Source organism: Poecile atricapillus, chromosome 6, assembly GCF_030490865.1.
Source record: "Poecile atricapillus isolate bPoeAtr1 chromosome 6, bPoeAtr1.hap1, whole genome shotgun sequence".
Taxonomy (NCBI): domain Eukaryota; kingdom Metazoa; phylum Chordata; class Aves; order Passeriformes; family Paridae; genus Poecile; species Poecile atricapillus.
The window spans coordinates 25226803-25247494 of NC_081254.1; the positions used below are offsets into that span (position 1 = coordinate 25226803).

General features: G+C 40.0%; 1 protein-coding gene across 5 annotated transcripts in view; it reads right to left on the reverse strand.

Annotated features, from left to right (window-relative positions):
* The window catches only part of BTRC (beta-transducin repeat containing E3 ubiquitin protein ligase), a 115938-nt gene that overhangs the window by 21312 nt on the left and 73934 nt on the right, over positions 1–20692 (reverse strand). For all 5 annotated transcript variants that reach the window (XM_058840820.1, XM_058840821.1, XM_058840819.1 and 2 more), the window contains one exon: positions 1917–2148. In XM_058840820.1, the coding sequence (XP_058696803.1) occupies positions 1917–2148 (232 nt within the window). The remainder of the gene's footprint in view (positions 1–1916; positions 2149–20692) is intronic.

Below are 20692 nucleotides of genomic sequence, written 5' to 3' on the forward strand. Positions count from 1 at the left end.
GAGAGCAGGAGAAAGAATGAAGTAGTAAAAATGAAATCAGAGTACTGAACACTTGAGAATTTCAGAAAGCTAAAAAATACTTACAGATTTTAGGTTTTTTTTTTTCATTATACGACTTAATTTAGAATTTTAGGCTGTTTCTTACCTTCCTCCCTTTCCATTTCCCTCATTAGAACCTGCTTATACTCAGGACATCCTGCACAAACTGCAGAGTCTGTGCCAGTGTAATTCCTTGACATTATTTTTCTCCCTTAGAGCTATATTCACTAGGACATTTGCACCTTGCAAATATGCAAATTGATGCACATACATTATTTATGCACACATTTCCCCCAACTATTAAAATACTCACATATTAGCTGCTTGATTCCTATTTATTCTGCATTCTGATAGAGTAAAATCAGCTGCTTCCTGGGCAACTGTGAATAGACCAGTAACAAATATGGTATGGCTAGGAAATTTGGAATGCTTCTAGAAGTATTTATAGCACCTGCCCAAAATTCTCAGAAAAAGCCCTGTAGGAAGAAATTAACCAAGTGCAGTGAGATGTGTTGATTTCATGGGGTGCTTTCATGGGGTTCCGTGGAGAAAGACCTGGAAAGATTGTATATGCAACTACATGTATACTTCAAAAGTGAGGAAACCAATGCAGTTTCCAAACACTTCCTATTTTTCTGAAACAGAGCAGCTCCACAAGTTATAATGCTGCTCTAAGTACATGAGATTACTGCCATTGGACTACTAAAAACTAACATAACAGGTACTTAGCATAACTAACATTTTTTTTTTAATGCTACAACAGCCATTAGATTACTGGGCACAATGAGCTTAAAATCCAATGAGTCTACCTATTTAACTTCCTAGCAAAACTCCTGCAGTGCCTTTATGCTTTATACAATTCACAGTTAAAGATACTTTTTTCTGTCTTTTAGGGCTAGAATTTATATTTCATGTTGAGAATTCCCTTCTGAAGAACAATCAGACTGCCTGAAGTTCAGCACTTTTCCAAAGGTATTCACAGAATAAGGTTTTGGCAAGAAACATCTTCAACTGTCTGTTTAGAGACAACACCTGTACCACTCCTCACTCAGGTCCCTCATAAACTAAGGACTTATGGCATGGGAATGCTAATCTACTAACTATCTATCTAGTTATCTATTTATCTACCAAGGTTTGATCTAATGGTCTGAAAAAATATGAGCAAAAGAGCCAGGAATTTCTGCTTGGTTCTGAAACCCTATTACTGTATATATCTGATCTCCCACCACCTTAGTTTTCCCATGTATAAGACAGGGCTGATATAAAACTGCATGTTTATACACACTACTTTATGTGTGCATTCAATGAAATCTGCCCAATGCCACATCTGAGAATAGCTGGGATAATATTTTCAATGGAAGGCACTAAAAAGGTGTAAAAAACAGAACACTTCCATCTTTTGCTCTTATGCCCTCCATTTTCTATTAGCAATAAACACATAATCAAAGCAATGGCTTCAGGAAGTTATTTCAGTAGGAAAGAGAGACAAATATCTAAATAAGAAAAGGGAAAACCTCAGCTGAGCAACCAGAAAGAGTAGTAGTTTTAATTTAAAAAAAATTCGTTATTCATGCATCGTTGTGGGCATTAAGAGCACAAGTACCTGCCCTGTGGCTTGGGATAACTACCCTTACAACACACAGATTAGCTATCACTTACTCCTAGACAAACCATGACGGTGTTAGATCATGCCTTGACACACAGTAGGATCACAAATTAAAATATTACAACATTTCATACTGGTATAGAGTTTTCCATTCAAAAGCTATTATCTGTTCTGCAAACTGACTGTACAAGAGACCTCTCCAGCAGGGTAGGGCGGAACAGAATAGTTTTTTGAAAGACAGGGAGCAAGCTCCCTCTGCCTGCAGAAATACCTGGCAGTGCAGTGATGAAGTCCCGCTGTAACATGGGTTTGAGGTATGAGTTTATGTGTCCGTGCTGGTAGTGACACATCTGGGAGATGAGGTGCTCCACAAACTCCACCTGATCAGACTCGGACCACTGTTCAAAGTACTTGACGCAGAGCTCCTTCTCCTTCTCATAGCTTGCAGACAGTTTTCTTTGCTTGGGCACAATCATACTGGAAGTGCCATTGGCAAGTTTTGTCTGTAAACAGGAAGGACAGGAACAACCCAAATAACACATATGAGAAGAAACACAAGCAGTTGTACAATTTCTTGTACTAGGGGGCAGACAATAGAAGGCAAAAAGCACTCTGACATATAAAAGCTGTCTGAGACCACATATCCCAGCCGGTGCCGCCAGCCTGAGCGCAGCCTGCAGGACAATGCAGTGCCTCGTGCCAGAGCTGCACACAAAGCACTCTGGTCAGATGGGAAACCTTCTGCAGCAGTTTAACATAAACACAACTTTATTTAATATGTAGACAGTAAAATGCATTTGGATTCCTAATGTACATATACCATTTACTTCAATGCACCAACAGCAAACTGCATTTGCACTCTGTAGTACAAACTACTTTGTTTTTTTCTTATAAAGAATGGATTGCTGCTAAAATTCATAGGGAATGCATGAAATGGATGAAAAAAAAAATTGAATTATACCTTGAGAGCAAAGCCAGCTAAAATACACCCTGACATTTGGTAAATACTTCTTTCACAGAATAAAATATTTTCAACTTTCTGAGCACTGTTAATATCTTGTCAGAAGGAGTCAGCTCAAAGAAGAGTTTCAGGGACAAAATAGAACACTGACATTTCAATTTACTAGTTGATAGTAAGATATAAATTCTGCTTTCTAAATGATTTAACTGGAAGAAAAGTGCACATTTTGCATTGCAAGGGTATCCTTTGTCCAAATAAGATTAACCGTTTGCTGGGAAATTATTTTTTCTTATGCTGGTCAAATAGTTCCTATTTTCTGCTGAAAACATGATTTTCTCTCTTTTATTGCAACAGTTTAACACCAGACAGCATTATAATAGCAGTCAATATTATTATATAATTTTTATTGTCAAAATACATGCAGAGGTTCTTCATTAATTATCAAATAATTTACAGATATAAGAATACATAAAACACTGAGGTAGGGATGCCATATTTTTGTTCTATAATGATAATTCCAAAAATCAACCTTGCCAGGGAACCTTATTAAATTTAAGAGAAAAAAAATGAGTACCTAAATCTCTATGCAAAGATATCTAATGAACTAAAAGAAATACAATGATTAATCAATTTTACAGGAAAAGGAAAAACAAGTAAAAAAAAACTTTTTCACCAAGTGCCAAAACAGCAGGCTGTTTAGAGACCACAAAATTTAGTTATCAATAGTAGATTTGGAATGCAGAAGTTTCTCATTTCTCAGGAGTAAATAACTCCTGAACTTCAATACCTCCCAATCCCAACAGTAATTCTGATTTTGGAACACCAAAATCTTGTAATTTTAAAATCTACATAACTGATCACCATATAAATTTCATTTTCTTAGAGATAATGCACCTAAATACTCTTTTCAACATTTCTGGAGAGCTGGATCTTCCTTTGGTAGAAAAACACAGTAAACAGCTGTAATTTTTAACAAGCAGCTTCTTCTTTTTCTGGATTATAGATTAACTTAAGCTTCTTTGAGAACACAGAATAAGGTGATCACACCATCAGTGCTCCACTGTGTAGCTCAGTTTTCAAGTTTACCCCTGCTCCCCCCTGCAAATGTGTGGCTGTGGGTGGCTGTGTTCAGCAAGATCATTAAAGACAAGGACACAAGGACAGCAAGTTACAATTTCATTCAATCCTCACGTGGACAGCACTGACTGCTGTGTCTTGCAGTGACTGCAAGCAAGTTACAGAGCCAGTACTGGGCAGCAGGAACAAAAAACTCTCTCTTGGGCCCAGACAAATCACTAGAGACTATGGGCATCAAGTCCTGTGTGTGAAAGACTGGACTTTTTCTAGCAAAGTCCAACAGTACTTAAGGGCCAGGCAAAAGATCATTACCAGAGGAGTGGACTGAACATCTGTGTTAAGGGATTCTGGTAATTTTTGCTGCAGTTAAACTGCTTGCAAAACAGGCATCCCAGCAAAATTCCAGATTAAGACAGTGGGGAGATGTTGTAATCTACAAACTTGATCTCATTTAATTTCTCATTTTGTTTGCTGTGCACCTTATGAAACAGGTTGTCTCTACAAAGCATTTTTTGAAAACCTACACATCTGTCTTCTAATTTGAGAGACTGTGAAGTCTGCCTGATATGCTGAGGGTGAGCGGAGTATACAGCTGATGTTCAAAGGACACAAAGGTGCAGCTCCTTTCACAGGGTGGCACCATATTCTGGACTTTCCTTGCCTTCTGAACACCCTTCTCCCAGCAGCCTTCAACTCCCTAGTTACTTCTAAAACATTGGTTTGTGGTATCAAACAGAAGTTTTAACATCTGCAAATAAAAGTCATGGCTTATGTGTGTACAAATAGATGGTTTAGACAGGACAAAACAATTAATTCTGCCTGAACACAGGCTTCTTGGATAGGAATAATGAGTAAATTAAAGAAACCATTGACCAGCACTTTTAACAACTCTGGAAGTGAAACTCCAGATTTATAAAGTGGTTCTGCTGAGAAAAGCATGTTTCAGTGTTTATGTCCAAATTAGTGGACATGAGAACACTGTATTTTTTAGGTTCATACTTCAGCTGCATTCTTACAATGTCAGCTTGAGACCTGGTTTGCACCCTTACCTGCCCTGGTTTCCCACCAAAAGGAGTGAACATAAGCCCAGAGGTGTGCTCAGCAGGTCCTATGGTTTGTGCAAGCAGGGGACCAAGAGAACAGGATATGCCATGAACACACCAGTTCTGCCAAATAGAGACAGGTAAACTGACAGGGTTCTCAAATCACTCCAACTACAGTTTAGAACAAAAGTCCCAGAATTTGAAGATTCCTGAAAATCCACTGGCAGTTCAGTGAAAAAGGCCTATTACAACAAAAAAAGCAGCAACAAAATAACATCATCATGTGTCTGTATTATTGAATCATCTACAGCCTCCTCTGTCTCTTGACACAATAATCAGGCATCACCTGAAAAAAAAAAACCTGTTCCACTTGCCATCCACACTGCTAGGGTAAATATCCATCCAAATGCACTGTAAACAATCATATTTTTTATAAGCTTCACTTCCAAAAATGGCAAAGAAGAATAAGCACTGGTAGTTCATCATCTGGGAGGAAATTTGGGTATAACAGAGAAAACCACTAACTTGGAACAGATGAAGCTTTACCAACTCTTTTTCACAAAGCCCTGTAAGTGAGGGCTGAGAGGTGCCCCAGCTGGCTCTGGGCACCATGACTCATCTGCAGGAATGGCAGAGGTGTCCTCTGACAATGCTGAGCCTGAGCTCATAAGCTGTGCCAGGAAACCCACGGGATTGAGTGCCTCAGGTTGGTACGAGCTCAGGGATCTACGTACTATGCTCCACTGCAGCCCATAATTACAAGACCATTTCTCCAAATGGCTACATTTAACACAAAGCACATTTGTATGCCCAGTGAAGTAGAAGAGGACTAATATATGAAAGGACTTTAATCTAAATAATGGCTTGCAACTGTAGGAAGGTGCAATATTTCAACACAGATAAATAAAGACTAGATAAATCTACTGCTTTGCATATAAAACAAACCAGCTATGGTAAATCGCAGCTGTAAACCCACATATGACAACCAAAGTTACTTTTGGTTCCGTTCAGTGCAAGGGACCAAGGAGCCTCCTAAAGCACAGAAAAACACCAAAACCAAGCAACTTCCCTGACTGTAGTACAGCAATAGTGTTTACCCACCAACATGAGTGGTCACAACTTTAATGTTTTTTTAAAAAAATTACATTACTCTAGTCATTGCAGAGGACTTTGTTCAGGCACCTTTCACAGGGTAGATGAATTCAGCTTTTGTGTTTCTCAATGCAAGAAGAGATCTCTTCAAGTCACAGGGAAACTATCTGCTAGAATATTAAGAACAGCTTAAATGATCCTAGCAAGATTTGGGACCTTCTGAATGTTCAAGACATCTTCATGATGAAGCTCTGAAAATACTGAGAGCTTAGACCACCACTGCAAAATTCAGTTTCTCTGTAGATAAAAGGAAAGGTCTTCTCTTCCATGTTCCAGTACCAACAGGTCATTCTGGGCTTTTCCCCTCCTTCCTGGACTCACAGGGACTACAGGCTCTGACACAGACAAATGTCCTTTACTGCTTCTCTGCAATTGCAGCATTTCTCCTCCAATTGCTTGCACTGCCCATTGTGGTTAAGTCACTGATCTAGACAGAGCCACCTTAACAGGAATTTTGGATGGGTCTTAGTGAAGGGGAGGAAAAAAGAGGACATAATGTTTAATTATAAGAAATGATTGAAATAGGCACAGACATACCCCGGGTGCCTCTGCACTGCAGCAAGCTCTAAACTTGTTATCGTTAATGGTTTAAATTTCACTGTGCTAATCATTTCAGGACACAAGCCTTTCTTGATAATCTAATGAATTATTCCAACATCCTTCAGCAAAAAAAATCCTCCATGACAGCACTAATTACAAGACGTTTTCCCAGTGCTTATGTAAAATATGACAGAGCAGCAGCTTAGGGAATTGCAGAAAACTGCTTCTAATTTCCACTGAGAAACTGACAAACACCTCTCTTTCATCTCTCCCAGCTCTCAAGTAAGATTTAACTTTCTCATTTAGTTAATTACCGAGTGAGGATCATCATTTTCCCGGATCGGAGCGGCACAGAGCCTTTATCGTGTTAACTTGTGAACTTGATCGATGGCTGCTGCTAAAACTTAATAACTTCACCCCCTGGCAAATTGTAAGATAAATATAATAGGAGAAACTCTGACAGTAAAAACCTGCCAGAAATGAGCGCTGTGTTTATGTTTCTTTGCAGGCAGCAAAAAAACAACCGACAGCTTATTACTGGGTGCGTGTTACTTATATTTAAAAGACTCCAGGCAGTTAACTTTCTGCGTACTGTTCAAACTTTACTCACAAGATAAAAGACACTGGGGGAAAAAACCCAAGCAATGGAATGACAAAGAAAGGAACCACGGAGGTGTATGTCCAGGGGCCAAGGAAGGCGGGGAAAGACAAGAACTTCACAATGAAAGCAAAGCCATGCTTGCCTCTATATTCTGAATATTCTTCAAGACTGACCACATTAAAAATGCCCACAACTGTGAATCCAAACATGAAACTATTTTCACCAGCAGCAAAAGCTCAGGAATTCTGGATCAAGTTAGAAGCATGTGGGAAAAGCAGAGGGATTAGAAAGTACCAGCATGGCCATGGGACGATTTGGTTGATGCCTGAAAAGGTGCTCTTAGCCAGAGAACCTCAGCCCAGCGGCCTTTCCCAAAGTTACTTGTGTGGCCATGGAATTGCTTGCTACTGCTAATGATGAAGTAGCACTCAATGCCACAACAATGTAACCACAAAAATGGTGAAAGGGAGCTGAGGTATCCCAGCCTTCCATGCTAAAGGTAGAGATAGTTGCTTGAGAATCCAGTTCAAAGGGTGGTTTTTTCCACTGCTCAAAGGCAGTAACACCACAATTAAGAGGATACAGGTTCAATGTCTATGGCGGGCTTCTTCTTTTTTAGGCTTGCAATTACCAAATGCTGCAGAACTGATTCCCAGACTGCCAAGGCTAAGCAAAGAGGTAAGTTCCTTTGCAGATCCTCACTGGCAGCTTCCAAAAAAAGAACTCCTTTGCTTTGAGAACTGAGGGGTGGTGAGGGGGTTGCCTCCCCATAAAAAACACGATCTCATGAGCCATAGCACCTGAGAGACATGAGTAGGGCAGCCAGCTCCTCATTTTTCTCCTTTGCAGGATGAACCTGCTTTTCTAGTGTTTGAGTTGACAGCAAGGCTACAATGCTAGGTCATTAAACAACTCACTCCATTTACTTTTATTTTAAAAGCTCAGTTTAGAATCTACCCATTTCTGCCTGCCTCCATCTCACATAACAGCCTCTGTGAGGTTAACCATGGGTTTAGCTCATATATGGACTTACTCGCTCAGTACTGAATTACTTTCCACGCTGCAAAGCTCACTGAAACATTCTGAAAAACGAACATAACCCACAAGAAGATGATCATCAATCACATCTGAGAGTCAAAAAGAAACCACCACATGAAAGAAACCGCAGCATCTCTACTGTTTATTTTCAAGAGAAAATTCAAAACACACATACTGAAATTAACAGCACCCAAGGAACTAGCAATTTTGCTTCTCTGGAGCTTTAGGCTGCTTGTCCACATCTGGTTTCTAATCACACTGCAGAAAAGCTTTGTAAGAAAGGATACATCTAGATGAAAGATCACAGGAATTACGCTGGACACAGCATCCCAACGTGCTGCACTTTCTGAAATCCTGGGAGGGCAACAGTTTTCAGAGGTACCATCTAAGTACCTATGATATGGTGTCAGCCTGGAGGGCACCTGGCTGAGGATATTACCTCAGATACAGAAGAAAAGGAAAGGGCTGATTTTGTCCAGGGCCAGGAAAAGCTGCAGACACCAGAGAAGTAACATGGGGAGTCTCTCTAGGGACTGGGGAGACAGGACTGAGCCATGGGCACTTGCACATAGGCTACACAAAGAGCAGCAATAATACCTTGCTGGATAAGATGCTCCCCTCCCACACTGCTACACAGTAAATAGCAACAGGGAGAGGAGATTAAAAAAATATTATTTTAAGCTAATACTTAATGTTTCAGACAGGCTAATAAAGTTTAACTGTCTGGAATCTCATAGCTCTTACTGTAAACTTTCCTTTGATATATGTCTCCCACCTAAATTTTAAGTGTTGACAAAAACCTCCAAAATAAAATTTTTCTGATGCCAGCAATGGATGTGAATTGGGAGTCCCTCTCCTCCTCCTCATCTCCAAGTTGTCTTTGCAAATAACCAGCACTGATGAGAAATTTGCTTGCATCAGCACAGCACTGGCATATGTTACTTTCCCAAACTATGATCCCTGACCAAATGCATATCTAGACATTTCAGGGGGGAGGGCAGGCACCATCACTCTTAAAGAGACAGATTACAGAGCACACCTTTTACTAGCTGTAAAGTGATCATACATAAATTTCAAAGCAGACACTCCAGTAACAACAAATCTCTTCCACTGGAAACCATCAAAGGAAATGCTTTCTTCCTTGGCATGGCTACCAGAACCAGAGTTGAACTGCTGGGACCATTACATGTTATTACTGTAAATGGAGGGAAGGAATATGCACATTATGACTTGGAGAACCAGTCTACTAAAGTCATCAGGTAATGGCCAGTAGCAGCAAAGCGCTCATTTATATCAGGGAGAGGCATAAGCAAACAATGCTCTAAGCAGCAGTTTCATAGTTTTCTGGAATAGTTGCTTCTGTTTTTAAAACACTCAAGCATGATCTGCTGCCTGAGTGAAGTTACTCTTTATGGGTGTTACTGCTGATTTTCTTCTTGCTTCAAGTCCTCCCTTAACTTAGAAAGGCAGCCATGAACAGGTAGATGGACTCAAAGGATTCAAAACATGGCTGAAGTAACAGTGAAGACTGATACCATTGTGAACAACACAAAGAGAGAGAGAATGACCATTAAAACCTGTTATCTGCTCTCAATAACACTACTGAGATTTTCAGACCACTTGGTTCCTCCTATGTAAAGGTTTTAGCACCAAGAAACAGAAGCCCTCCAAGATGGCTTACTCAGTTGTATTTTCAGTGAGTTTTTCCTTTGAGATGCATTTTGTTATCAACAACAAAGAGGGCACAAGTGCACCAAACTACAAGGCCAAGGCAATGTGAGAGATTCAGAACTGGACATCAGGAATATACATGCTGGATATCATACAATATTTGCCAGCTACAGGAGTACCACGTATTTCAGGCATACTGGAGAGATAGATGCAACAAACAAAAACCCAGCAGCCTTCTGAAAAGGCCTAAGATTCATGTATGTGCTCTGCTCCCATTGCAAATGTACTCCTTGGATCCGCTGGAGGAGTTGGCTACACGAGCACTCCCTAACCTATTTCAGTCAAAATAAGCTTGTTAGCAGAGACCTGCTATTTAAACTGTCTACACTAAAACACCTCATCTTAACTGAGAGCAGGTTTGCAGTTTTGCTGACAGATCCTGGAGGGCAGCAACCTGCAGCAGCCAGGCAAAGGCTACATGGTATTCTTTTCCACCTGTACAGCCAGATCTAGAAGAGGACATCTGAGCAACTCACACTGGCTGATACCAATACTATTGCTATTAGCAGCCACCACAGAGGCACTTGTAAGAAGACAAATCCATTAAATATTCTTGTACAGTGCTAAGTTAAAGCTGGTCAGTGGTCTGCAGCCAAAATATTCAGATTTTGTCTTGTAGTGGTCCTATAACCCCTACAAGATCATCCAATAACCCTCTCTTGCTGATGAGCATTGTCTTCTCCAGATGAGCTGTTCTGCTAAACTTCCAGTCAAACATTACCTTCCTGGCAAAGCAGGGTGATTCCCATGAAGGACCCCTAGGATCGCCAAGGAAGATGGATGTGTTTCACCTGGAGAAGACTGGGGGTTATCCACCAGCCTTCCACTACCTAAAGGGAGGTTCAGAGGAAAGACAGACAGAATCTTTTCAGAAGTGTGTAACAACATGAAGAGGGGCAACAGCAACAGGCTGTGGCTAGCAAAGCTCTTGACATTAAAAGGAAGACATTCAAAATATGAGTGGACAAAATTTCAAGCAAAATGAACTGGTTGTGAAGTAATCCTCCTCTGAACAGGCAGCTGAACTGCAGACCTCCAGATGCAGGATGCAGTCCATCCTACCTTGAAGTTTTCTTTGCCTTTATATCTTAAGACTGATCTTAAAATGTAAGATTATGTTGGTCCATTCTTTCATTGATACCTCATAAGAGATTCATGACCTGAGGAACAGACTCCAAATATACATGCTAAGGACAATGAATTCTGTATCTTCAGAAATAGCATTAAGTTGGGTTAGGCCAATTGCTGCTGCTATGTGAAAGCACATAACAGAAGAAAGGCAGAAATGAGTACCCTCTGTTAGAGCAAGTGACCAGCTCTAACCATAACAGCACTTCAGGAAGGCATATGCAGCTCCACAACTGAGCAGACTTCATTTGTATCAGCTGACATTCAAATTGCATAACCCAGAAGCTCGAGTCACAAGAGACTAGAGATCCACTAGGGATTCCTCCTTGACTCGGTGTTTAGCTGCCAATAATCTTTCAGAAAAATACCTCAAACTAAAGGAGGGAGGGAGCTTTCCATTATTCTTCTCATTGTACTAGGCTCAATCAAAGTGGATGTGTTTGAATGTAGCATACAAACAATATAAGTCCCCCAGTAAACTGTGGCAAAACAGAACTGCTAGCCTCACTTGGTCCTTCAAAATACTGTACTTTCGACACAATGTTCCTTCACACAAAGCCATGATTATGCTATTCCTTTTAGTGAGTTTGTTAATAAACAATGAAAATAGCATCAACTCACCTATATTTCCCTTTCTACAAATAAAAACCAAGTTTTCTTTTCTTTTTTTTTATATCCCATTTCTGAGAGTTACTTTCCTGTCATATCAAGAATGTTATCAGTGTGGAGCATATGAAGTGAGAAATCTCTCCCATCCTCATGCACTGATGCATCCCATTTGTAAATTTATCTAACAACCACCAACGCGTTCTGCAACTTCTACTATAATAATTGGCTAAACATCTAAGAATCTATTACATGCTGAGTAAAGTAGCTTCTGCTTCCACCAGTTTAAGATGTAGTCTCTTTTAAATACCATTAGGTCTTTCATGGTTAGAATTTTTCTCCTTTGCAGAAGGAAAAGACTATTAGCCTTTAACACCCAGTATTTGCTAAACATCTCTCTGATACCTCTCACTTGTTTTCTGTATTTTCAGGTAGCTCACAATAGCCTGTATTAAAGCTAATAATAGTACACTTACAAACATAGTATTTGCATCTTCTCATCTAGGAAGGGCAATTTGGGCTCATGCCTGGAAAAACCATATGCAACCTCCTGCTACAAAATAAAATTAAAACTTCAAAAACAGTCAACGTTTCCTACCACAGCCCAAACTCTGAGATGCACCATTGACAGCCTGTGCCTCGATCGAGGGGTTAGAGCTCCCTCTAGCACTCTCCAAACAGAAAAGCCATAGATGCCAAGCTGTGACTGACTGATCCCAGTCAAAGCAGTCTTGGGTAATGCTGTTTGTAATTTTCACTTGATTTACTTTTTTTGTCACATACATAATTAACACATCCACTAATTTATCTGAAATTCAAGAGAAACAAGTGCCATTAGAAAGTCCCTCTACAACTGATTAAAAATACTCAGATTGCTATAATTATTTTATCTCTATTTTAAAATGCAATTTAGGACAAGCTGAAGGATTATCATGTCAGCTGTGTGTACAACGTGAAATGTAACAAGAAATTAAATGAAAAAGTTGTTGAAAATTTTCAATTTTCATGGCATAAAGAAAGTCTTGCTACTCACCCACCTTTTGGCTGACAAACATCCCAACACAGCTGACTGCAGTTGTGAATTACGTCTTTCTATTTCACATTAAATATTGAGTAATGCCACTTAAGTAAAACTAAAAACATGTAACACTGCTGAGTTCTGCACAATGCTGAAGACAAAGAAACATCTCACGACAGAAGGAGTGTCAGGCCTTTTCTATCATGGGTTATTACTTATTAATTCTTGATAAACTGAAAGCTGGAAGTACAAATGTAAAAATGAAAAAGGGAAATGGGAGCCAAATCTTTTGAGTTTTACTCCTAACTCTCCCACTCCCTTCCTGTGCTGCCATAGGCAAGTCACTCCATTTCACAAGTCTATCAGTTAAATAGATGTGTCCCAACACACTTCACACAAAGCACTGCTTAATGCTGGGAATGAAGCCTCTGCACCAAAGGCGCTTGTTGAGGGCAATGCCACAAAGTGACACCACATCACACAAGTGTAAACTTCCTCTCACGTGTCAGCAAACAAATCTGTCATGTAAAAACTAAATAAAACAGAACCCCTTAGTAAAGGCATGGTCACACTTCACCAGCTGGAAAAAACGCAGCAGCAGCTGTAATTGTTCCCACAGCCTTCCAAAGCAGAACCAAAAGCCAAGTGTGTTATCAAAGTTTCACGTTGAATTTTCTCAAACTGAGACACACAGATACCACTCCAAAATCAATACAGACATGGCAACAACTCATATCCCAAAGGTAAGTGCCCTAGGGAGGATATGCTTTGGATAAGTTTCTTTACTCATCACAGCAATTCTGATGTGTAACCATTGGGAGACTTCAGAACACCTCCTGGGTTTAGAAGTTTGTGATTTTAATATTTGTATGTGACAGAGATGAGGAAATACAGTAGGATGTGCTAGGCGATCCACAGCTACGTTTTTATGCCTCTGACAAGTCCAATAAGAAAGATTAGAAGTAACTAGACCCGAGTAGATGACAGAAGCACCTGACCAAAACTTCCCAACATCGCCTGCTGATGTCCCTCATTCCCATCTGACAGCTGTCCTTGCCATTTTGGGCCCGAACTCTGTACACAGTCCTGCTGCTGCACCCAAATCCTGACACACAGACTTCTGCACTACAGATGGCATCCAAGGCCATTCCTTTCATCCCCTTAAGAGGACCTGGAGAAAAGCACTGGCAACAACTTCTCTCTCCCCACACCTCTTGCATGTGGCAGGAGAGGATTACAGTGTGACATCTGACCTGTCCAACAACAGTGAAAGGACATCTCAAATGAAAGAAAGATCTCTGCAGTTGCAGATCTGTTGGTTGGGCTGGTGACCTTCAGCTGGGTGTCTCTTGGGCTGAGACCACAATCAATCTGGTCTCCCCCCACCTCTACAGAGCTGTGGCTTAGGCCTGAATGAGACAAGTAAAAGGTGGTGCTGACCACACTGCAGGAAAACAGCAGCAGCAGCTCCCCAAACATACATGACCAAGTACTGAAACTTTGGAGATCTGTGATTACTTCTGTATATTAACAGCAATATATCTCCCTTTTTGGAAAACAGCTTGCAGCTGTTTTTGTGTCTTTGTTACTTCAATACTACCTAACTTGATGTGGTCCTTGGTGCTATGTTAGGAGACAAAGGTGGGCAACAGCTAGGACAAAATGTAGCCCTTCTTACACAACGCACATGCTGGCTTCACTTCTTGGTGCAGTCTGAGACCTCAAATTGTAGGTAGATATTCTGTAGATGTAAAACCCAGGAGAAGCTGGTACCTGGCAGTGGAGCTTACTTGGGAGTAATGAATTCAATAATGACTCAGCTGTGAGCAGAAGGCTGGACCACCTGAGGTCTTTTCCAACCTAAGTGACTCTGTACTTCTAACCTCACTATCCAAGTTCATATACACTTGACAGGCTTTTGGATAGTTACAATTGTCTGATGCTGATATATTTAATTTATCATGAGCAAAATCTGGAACTCTTTTTAAAAGATGCTGTATAGAGAATTATATTTTAGTGAGACTTTCCAACTATAGGGTTCACAAACCTTTGCTGTTCATTTTTTGCAGCCACTAAAGATCATGTTCTTCAAGAGTACTGCACATGTACCTGCCCTCTGGATTTACAAGTTGAGAACAAGCAGTATTCATCTGTTCAGACATCCAATACTGACCTTCAATTACATTCATTCAACTATTTAAAATTTTTCAAAAATTGTTTATTTTTTTATGATCCATATGCTCTCTAGGAACTTCAGCTAATACTTTCCAAGAATTATTAAATTCCCAACATATCTTCACTTATGACCTGAACCAATTTCAAAACTCAGGTTTTACAATTAATTAACTGCCTGTGAAGTCTAATCATCTGCAGTCTTCTAAATCAAACCTTGAAATACTCCCATTACAGCCCACCTCAGAACTATTTGGGATTACAAATTATGATCCAGAATAGGGCTGACAGATCTAAATCAACATGGCAGGAGAACAACCTGATTCAGCTCTGCAGTTCACACAATTTCATAAAGTACAGTGACTTGAAAGAAAACAACAAATACACATAATTGGCATTAATTAAGAACATTTTTATTACCTACAATCAAAGACCTATAAGGAAGGTTTACTTGTCAGAGAGGGAGCTTTCTTTGCTGAGAAATTACAAGTCTTAGTTAATTAACCATCTAATTTTTTGTAGTATAGTTGTTAAGTGGTTTTCACTTTTATTTTCTTCTAAATGGATGTTAGTCTAAACACAAAAGCAGTTGCTTAAAGTGAGAGAAGTGAAGTCAGAAAAAAAAAAAGCTGAAATATTTTAGTTGCGTTTGAACTGAATTCTCAGTTTGTCATCACTGTTATAAAGGTTTCACTGTGTGCTGAGAAGCAACAGGAGTTTTTCAGACTTTAATATTGTGAGAAGAAAGTTATACCAGAACTTGTGCACACGCATTTAGGATAGACCTATTGTATTTCAAAAATTCAGGGCATCATGAAGGCAAGTTCACCTGTTGGGCACAGGATCCAAACAGCCTTACAGCAGGTAAGGGCTACTTGCCAGTCAAGATTCATTATTATGGTAAAACAAGTAATTGCAGCCACTTAGAATACTATTTTCAGGACTGTGAGTGCAACTGCTTTTCTGCTCATTTTTAATTTCCCTCAACAGTAAGGTTCAGCAATGTATAGTACTGCTGTCTCCCTCCAAGCTGCAGCCTCAACTAAGCCATCGCTTACAAGCAACAAGGGACTGCCTGCCTGCCTTGCTGAAGTTATCTTAGGTATGAGCTTCCACAGGCAGACTAATTCAAATCTATTTTTGTAAATTACAGATTGTGTTAAATATACATGAAGGAAAATATGGAACAGTTGCTTTTACTGCACAACATGAATTATTTCCCATTACAAATTCCCTCTGAGAAAACGATAAATTTTAAAATCTGCCAATTAGTGGCAGTGACTACTGATGATTCTGTATTCCAGTTGAGCAGTAGTATTTGCTGAGTACTGCACTGGGCAGAACAATATTCCAGGAAAATCAGGGACCATGATACCTGACAATAACAAGTTGGAAGATGCAGTGATTCATCCAAGCTTTCTTTTCCTTTTAGAGGGATGCAGGCTGTGTCACTGCATCTGCCAGAAGGATTAAATCTTTATATGTATGTAAGATTGTCAATACCTGAAGTACAGTTCAGAACAGTAATTTGACAACTTTTGCCTAAGAGAGAGTGGTCAGAAAAGTAAATATATTCTTCCTAGAAAACAAAGTCGTCAACCACAAATGCTCAAACATCTTTTCCATTTCTTAAATCACACCACTCCCTAAGGACCATTCAATTTGTCCTAATAAAACAAAGCGGGTATGACAGCTCTCTAAAACTATATGTGGATAAACATAAAAAATGGAACAAGAACTACTAAAACAAAATGAAGAAACAAAGAACCAGTGGTACAATCTCTCCATGAATAAGCTAGGTTTGAAACTCTAGCAGGGGATTTCCAGTCATTAGAACAACTGGGTTCTGGAAAAAAATTTTCTGATGGGAACAATGGAAAAAAAAAGACTGCAGAGCAGACCTTAACTGATTGCATGATGAAATTTTCTAAGTTTGCTAAAGAGACAAAGGAGGATCTACAAGACAAGAGGCTGGAACCAGTGACCTGCAAAGTCCCAAAAGGTAGAATCATGGAGGCTGGAAAATACCTCAAAGATCATCAAGTCTATCTATTAACTTTGCCAAATCCACCACTAAACTAAGTGCCACATACACAAGCCTTTAAAATACCTCCAGGTCTGTGATTCAGCTTTCCTGGGTAGCTTGTTCCAATGCTCCATAAACCTTTCAGTGAAAAAAGTTTTCATAATAGCCAATCTAAACCTTCCCTGCAGAACTTGAGGCCATTTCCTCTTGTTCTGTTGCTTGTTACTTGGGAGAAAAGGCTGACCCTCACTTTGCTACACCCTCCTCTCAGGCACTTGTAGACAGCAATAAGGTTTCCCTGAGCCTGAGACTCCTTTTCTCCAGGCCAAACACTCCCAGTTCCCTCAGCCACTCCTCACAGGACCTGTGCTCCAGGCCCTTCATCAGCTACGCTGTCCTTCTCCAGACTTGCTCCAGCACCTCAATATTTCTCTTGTAGTGAGCGGTCCAAAACTGAACATGGAATTTGAGGTGCAGTGTCGTTAGAGGACACAAAGTATAGAGCAAAGGGCTCTGAGAATCACACACAGCCACAGGTTTTCATGAGGCAAAAAAGCCTTTATTTTGGGGTTTTTCAACCCTTTTATCAGGTGTTCTGATTACAGGTTATCCTGATTGGTAGAAGGAACACCACCTCCCTCATCCCATTGGTGGGACAAAAGAGAAAACACTCTCAGAACATCTGTGTCTTGTTTTGGGAAAGTAAAACCTTATTTACACAAACAATCCTTGAGAGAAGAAAAAGTTCCCAAAAGACTTTCCCTTGGGAACAATCAGCCCCTGAGAGCTTGAAATTCTCTCAGGTTCAGAAATTATGTCCACAGTGCAGCCTCATCAGCGCTGAGTACAGTGGGATGGATGATCAGTGTCCTGGTCCTGCTGGCCACACTACTTCTCATACAAGCCAGGATACTTCTTGGCCACCTGGGCAACTGCTGGCTCATGATCAGCTGCTGTTGACCAGTACCCACAGGTCCTTTCCACTGGGCAGTTTTCAGCCATGCTGCTCCAGCCTGCAGCACCATGTGGGGTTGTTGTGATCCAAGCGCAGGACTCGGCACTTCACTTTCCTGAATCTCATATAGTTTGCCTTGGTACATTGACCCAGCCTGTTCAGATACATCTGCAAAGCCTTCCCTACCTTCAAGCAGACCAACACCCCATCCAATTAAGTGTCATCTATCAGTTTGCTGAGGCTACACTTGATCTCTTTGTCCATATTGTCAATAATGACACTAAACAGAACTGGCTCCAATATTGGGCCCTGGGAAACACCACTGGTAACTGGTGACCAGCTGCATTTGACTCCATTCAGCACCACTCTTTGGGCTTGGCCAGTTTCTCCAGAAGAATGCTGCAGGACATGACATTAAAGGCTTCACTGAAGTGAAGGTGACACATTTACAGCCCTTCCCTTATCACAGATCAGGCTGGACAAGCAGGACTTGCCTCTACGAAGCCTATGCTGACTGGGTCTGATCACCTGTTTGTCCCATATGTGATGGTACTGAGGATGATCTGTTGATGATCTGATGACCTGCCCTAGCATCAAGGTCAGACTCATGTGCCTGTAGTTCCCTGGATCCCCCTTCCAGCCCTTCTTGTGTAATAAGACCAGTAATGTCTTGTTCTGCAAGAGACATTCATCACTCCATAGCTCAGAGCATACCTGGAAAGGCATAGATGCAAACTTGCTGACTGTTAACTAAGCAAACTGATTTTGAATGAGTAGAGAACATTGATGGGACTGTGGACTCCACTTTGTTAATACACAAAGATGGGGCTTCATTCCTCTCTCATGGATGACTGGAAGAGCTGTCAATTTTCGGTCTGGCATGTGCCCAGTGAGCTTAAGCCTATCTGAGATTATGAAATGTACAACGTACACCTTTCCACCATGTGCTGAACAGCTGAGCTGCACATGACACGCAGGAACACTACTTATTCTGGTGAGGTTTTATCCATTGATCTTGCCTCCAGGAAACTCCCAGGTAATTTCAGATTGCCTTGAGGCCATATTCATTGTGTTTGTCACCGGTTTCACAGGATATCCCTCATGGTATCTGATGCATTTATAAAAAATGTATTACATGGGAACAGAGAATATCTCTTTTTATACCTTCACTATCTCCAGGTAAACTCTTACAGGATCTGGGACAAACTTTTAAGTTCTTCATTCATGTGATGTCTGGATGTCAGATGAAGATCCAGATGTGAGTAATGCAAGTGACCTTAGAGTCCCTGATATGGAGGCACTTTGGCTGGAGGAGTTGCCTTCAAGTCACTTAGTGGGAAGATCAGGCTGAGATCTGCTGGGCAGCAAGATGTTGTAACTATGAACTCCATTTTATCCAGGGCCAATTGTCTATTGTTTCTACAATTAGAAGAAAAGTTACATGGTTGATTTCAATACTGTTGATGTTGTGTGACTTTAAGTGACCAGTTACGTGGGTATAGATCGCAGTGGCTATCTGAAAACTACTGGGATTGCAAAGAGCAAAAACTCAGAGAGGTGACAGTTGGATCCCAGTACGATTCCAAATCAACTCTTATGACTACCAGGATCAAAACCTGTTCTGCCAGTTGACAGTCATTTACTTTGAGAGAAAGGAGATGGAAGCAAGTGTCTGACCTCCACACTGTGTTGAGTCACTTGAGGTCCCATATAAGATGAAAAGTTCTTTACTGCAGTATCAGGAAACTCTGAAAGAAAATGTGTCTCAACCTGAGGACAGGATTTGAAGCTTGTTGATCTGGTTTTTCATATTAGAAGGGATTCCACCTGTCAGTACTTGATCCAAAGAAGTTACTATGGTAATAAGTATCCAGAAATAAAGGTGATTAACTATTTGGAAGTAAACTGAGGGCAAGACATCAGGTTGTCCTATGAGAACTCCTTTATTCTACTAAGCATTACTGTAGGATATGAGACTGCAGACTCGACAGTGCTGCTCCCATTTCTGATAAGTTATCTATGCAATGTATAAATTCACATTTCTCTGACCTCACCTTCATGGGAACTACAAAATATATTTCAGGAACTAGCACTTTAAAATATGCATTAATTTCATTAGTACAGCTAAGGTTTTATAATCTCTTTAAAGACAAATCACATTCTAGAACACTTAATTAGTAAAATTGTTTAAAAAACCTTAATAAGTAAACTTACAAAATTATTTCTCTTAAAATGTTATCCTTATTTTTTAAAGTTACTAACAAAAGGAGTTTCATGTACTTACACTTTCTTCATATCCAAGAAACAAAATTACTATGTATCACATGTTGACTCATACTGCTTATATGAGAAGGGACAGTTAAAATCAAGTGAAAATTTTGAATCACAGGTTTTAAAGTGTTTCACATATAGTAAATACTACTGCATTAAGAAAAGAAGGATTTCTGTGGTAGGGTAATACTAGATGTAAAAGAGTACAAAGAAGAGTACTAATAATACAGCTACAAAAAACATACAAAACCTTTTGATATATGAAACTTGCTATTACTTTTCAACATGCAAAAGTCAGGCTAAATTTAGTCTGAAAATTGTAATTCTGTTTAACAGTTTTTATAGAAAATAAAAAAAAGAGGAATTTAAAAAAAATGTTGCTGATATTCTGTCAACAGCTAGTAGACAGTTTGCTAGCCCTCAGAGAGCAAAGACAGAAAGAAACGATAATTGGATTAACTAAAATATAGACCCAACCAAGAAATTCAACACTGATAAAAACATACACTTGCAAAAGCCAAGAGCTAGAATGAAATTATTTTATTAGGTTCAAAAAGAATTAATATTGGCTCTATGTTCATTTTAACATATACGTAAACATTAACAATCTCAAGGCTGCCTATTAATTCACAAGTGGCATATTTACAGTATTTATGATATTATACCCCATGTTGGGACATCCCATTACAGAGTCACGGTGGTAAGCTCCATACTTAAGGTGGATTCTG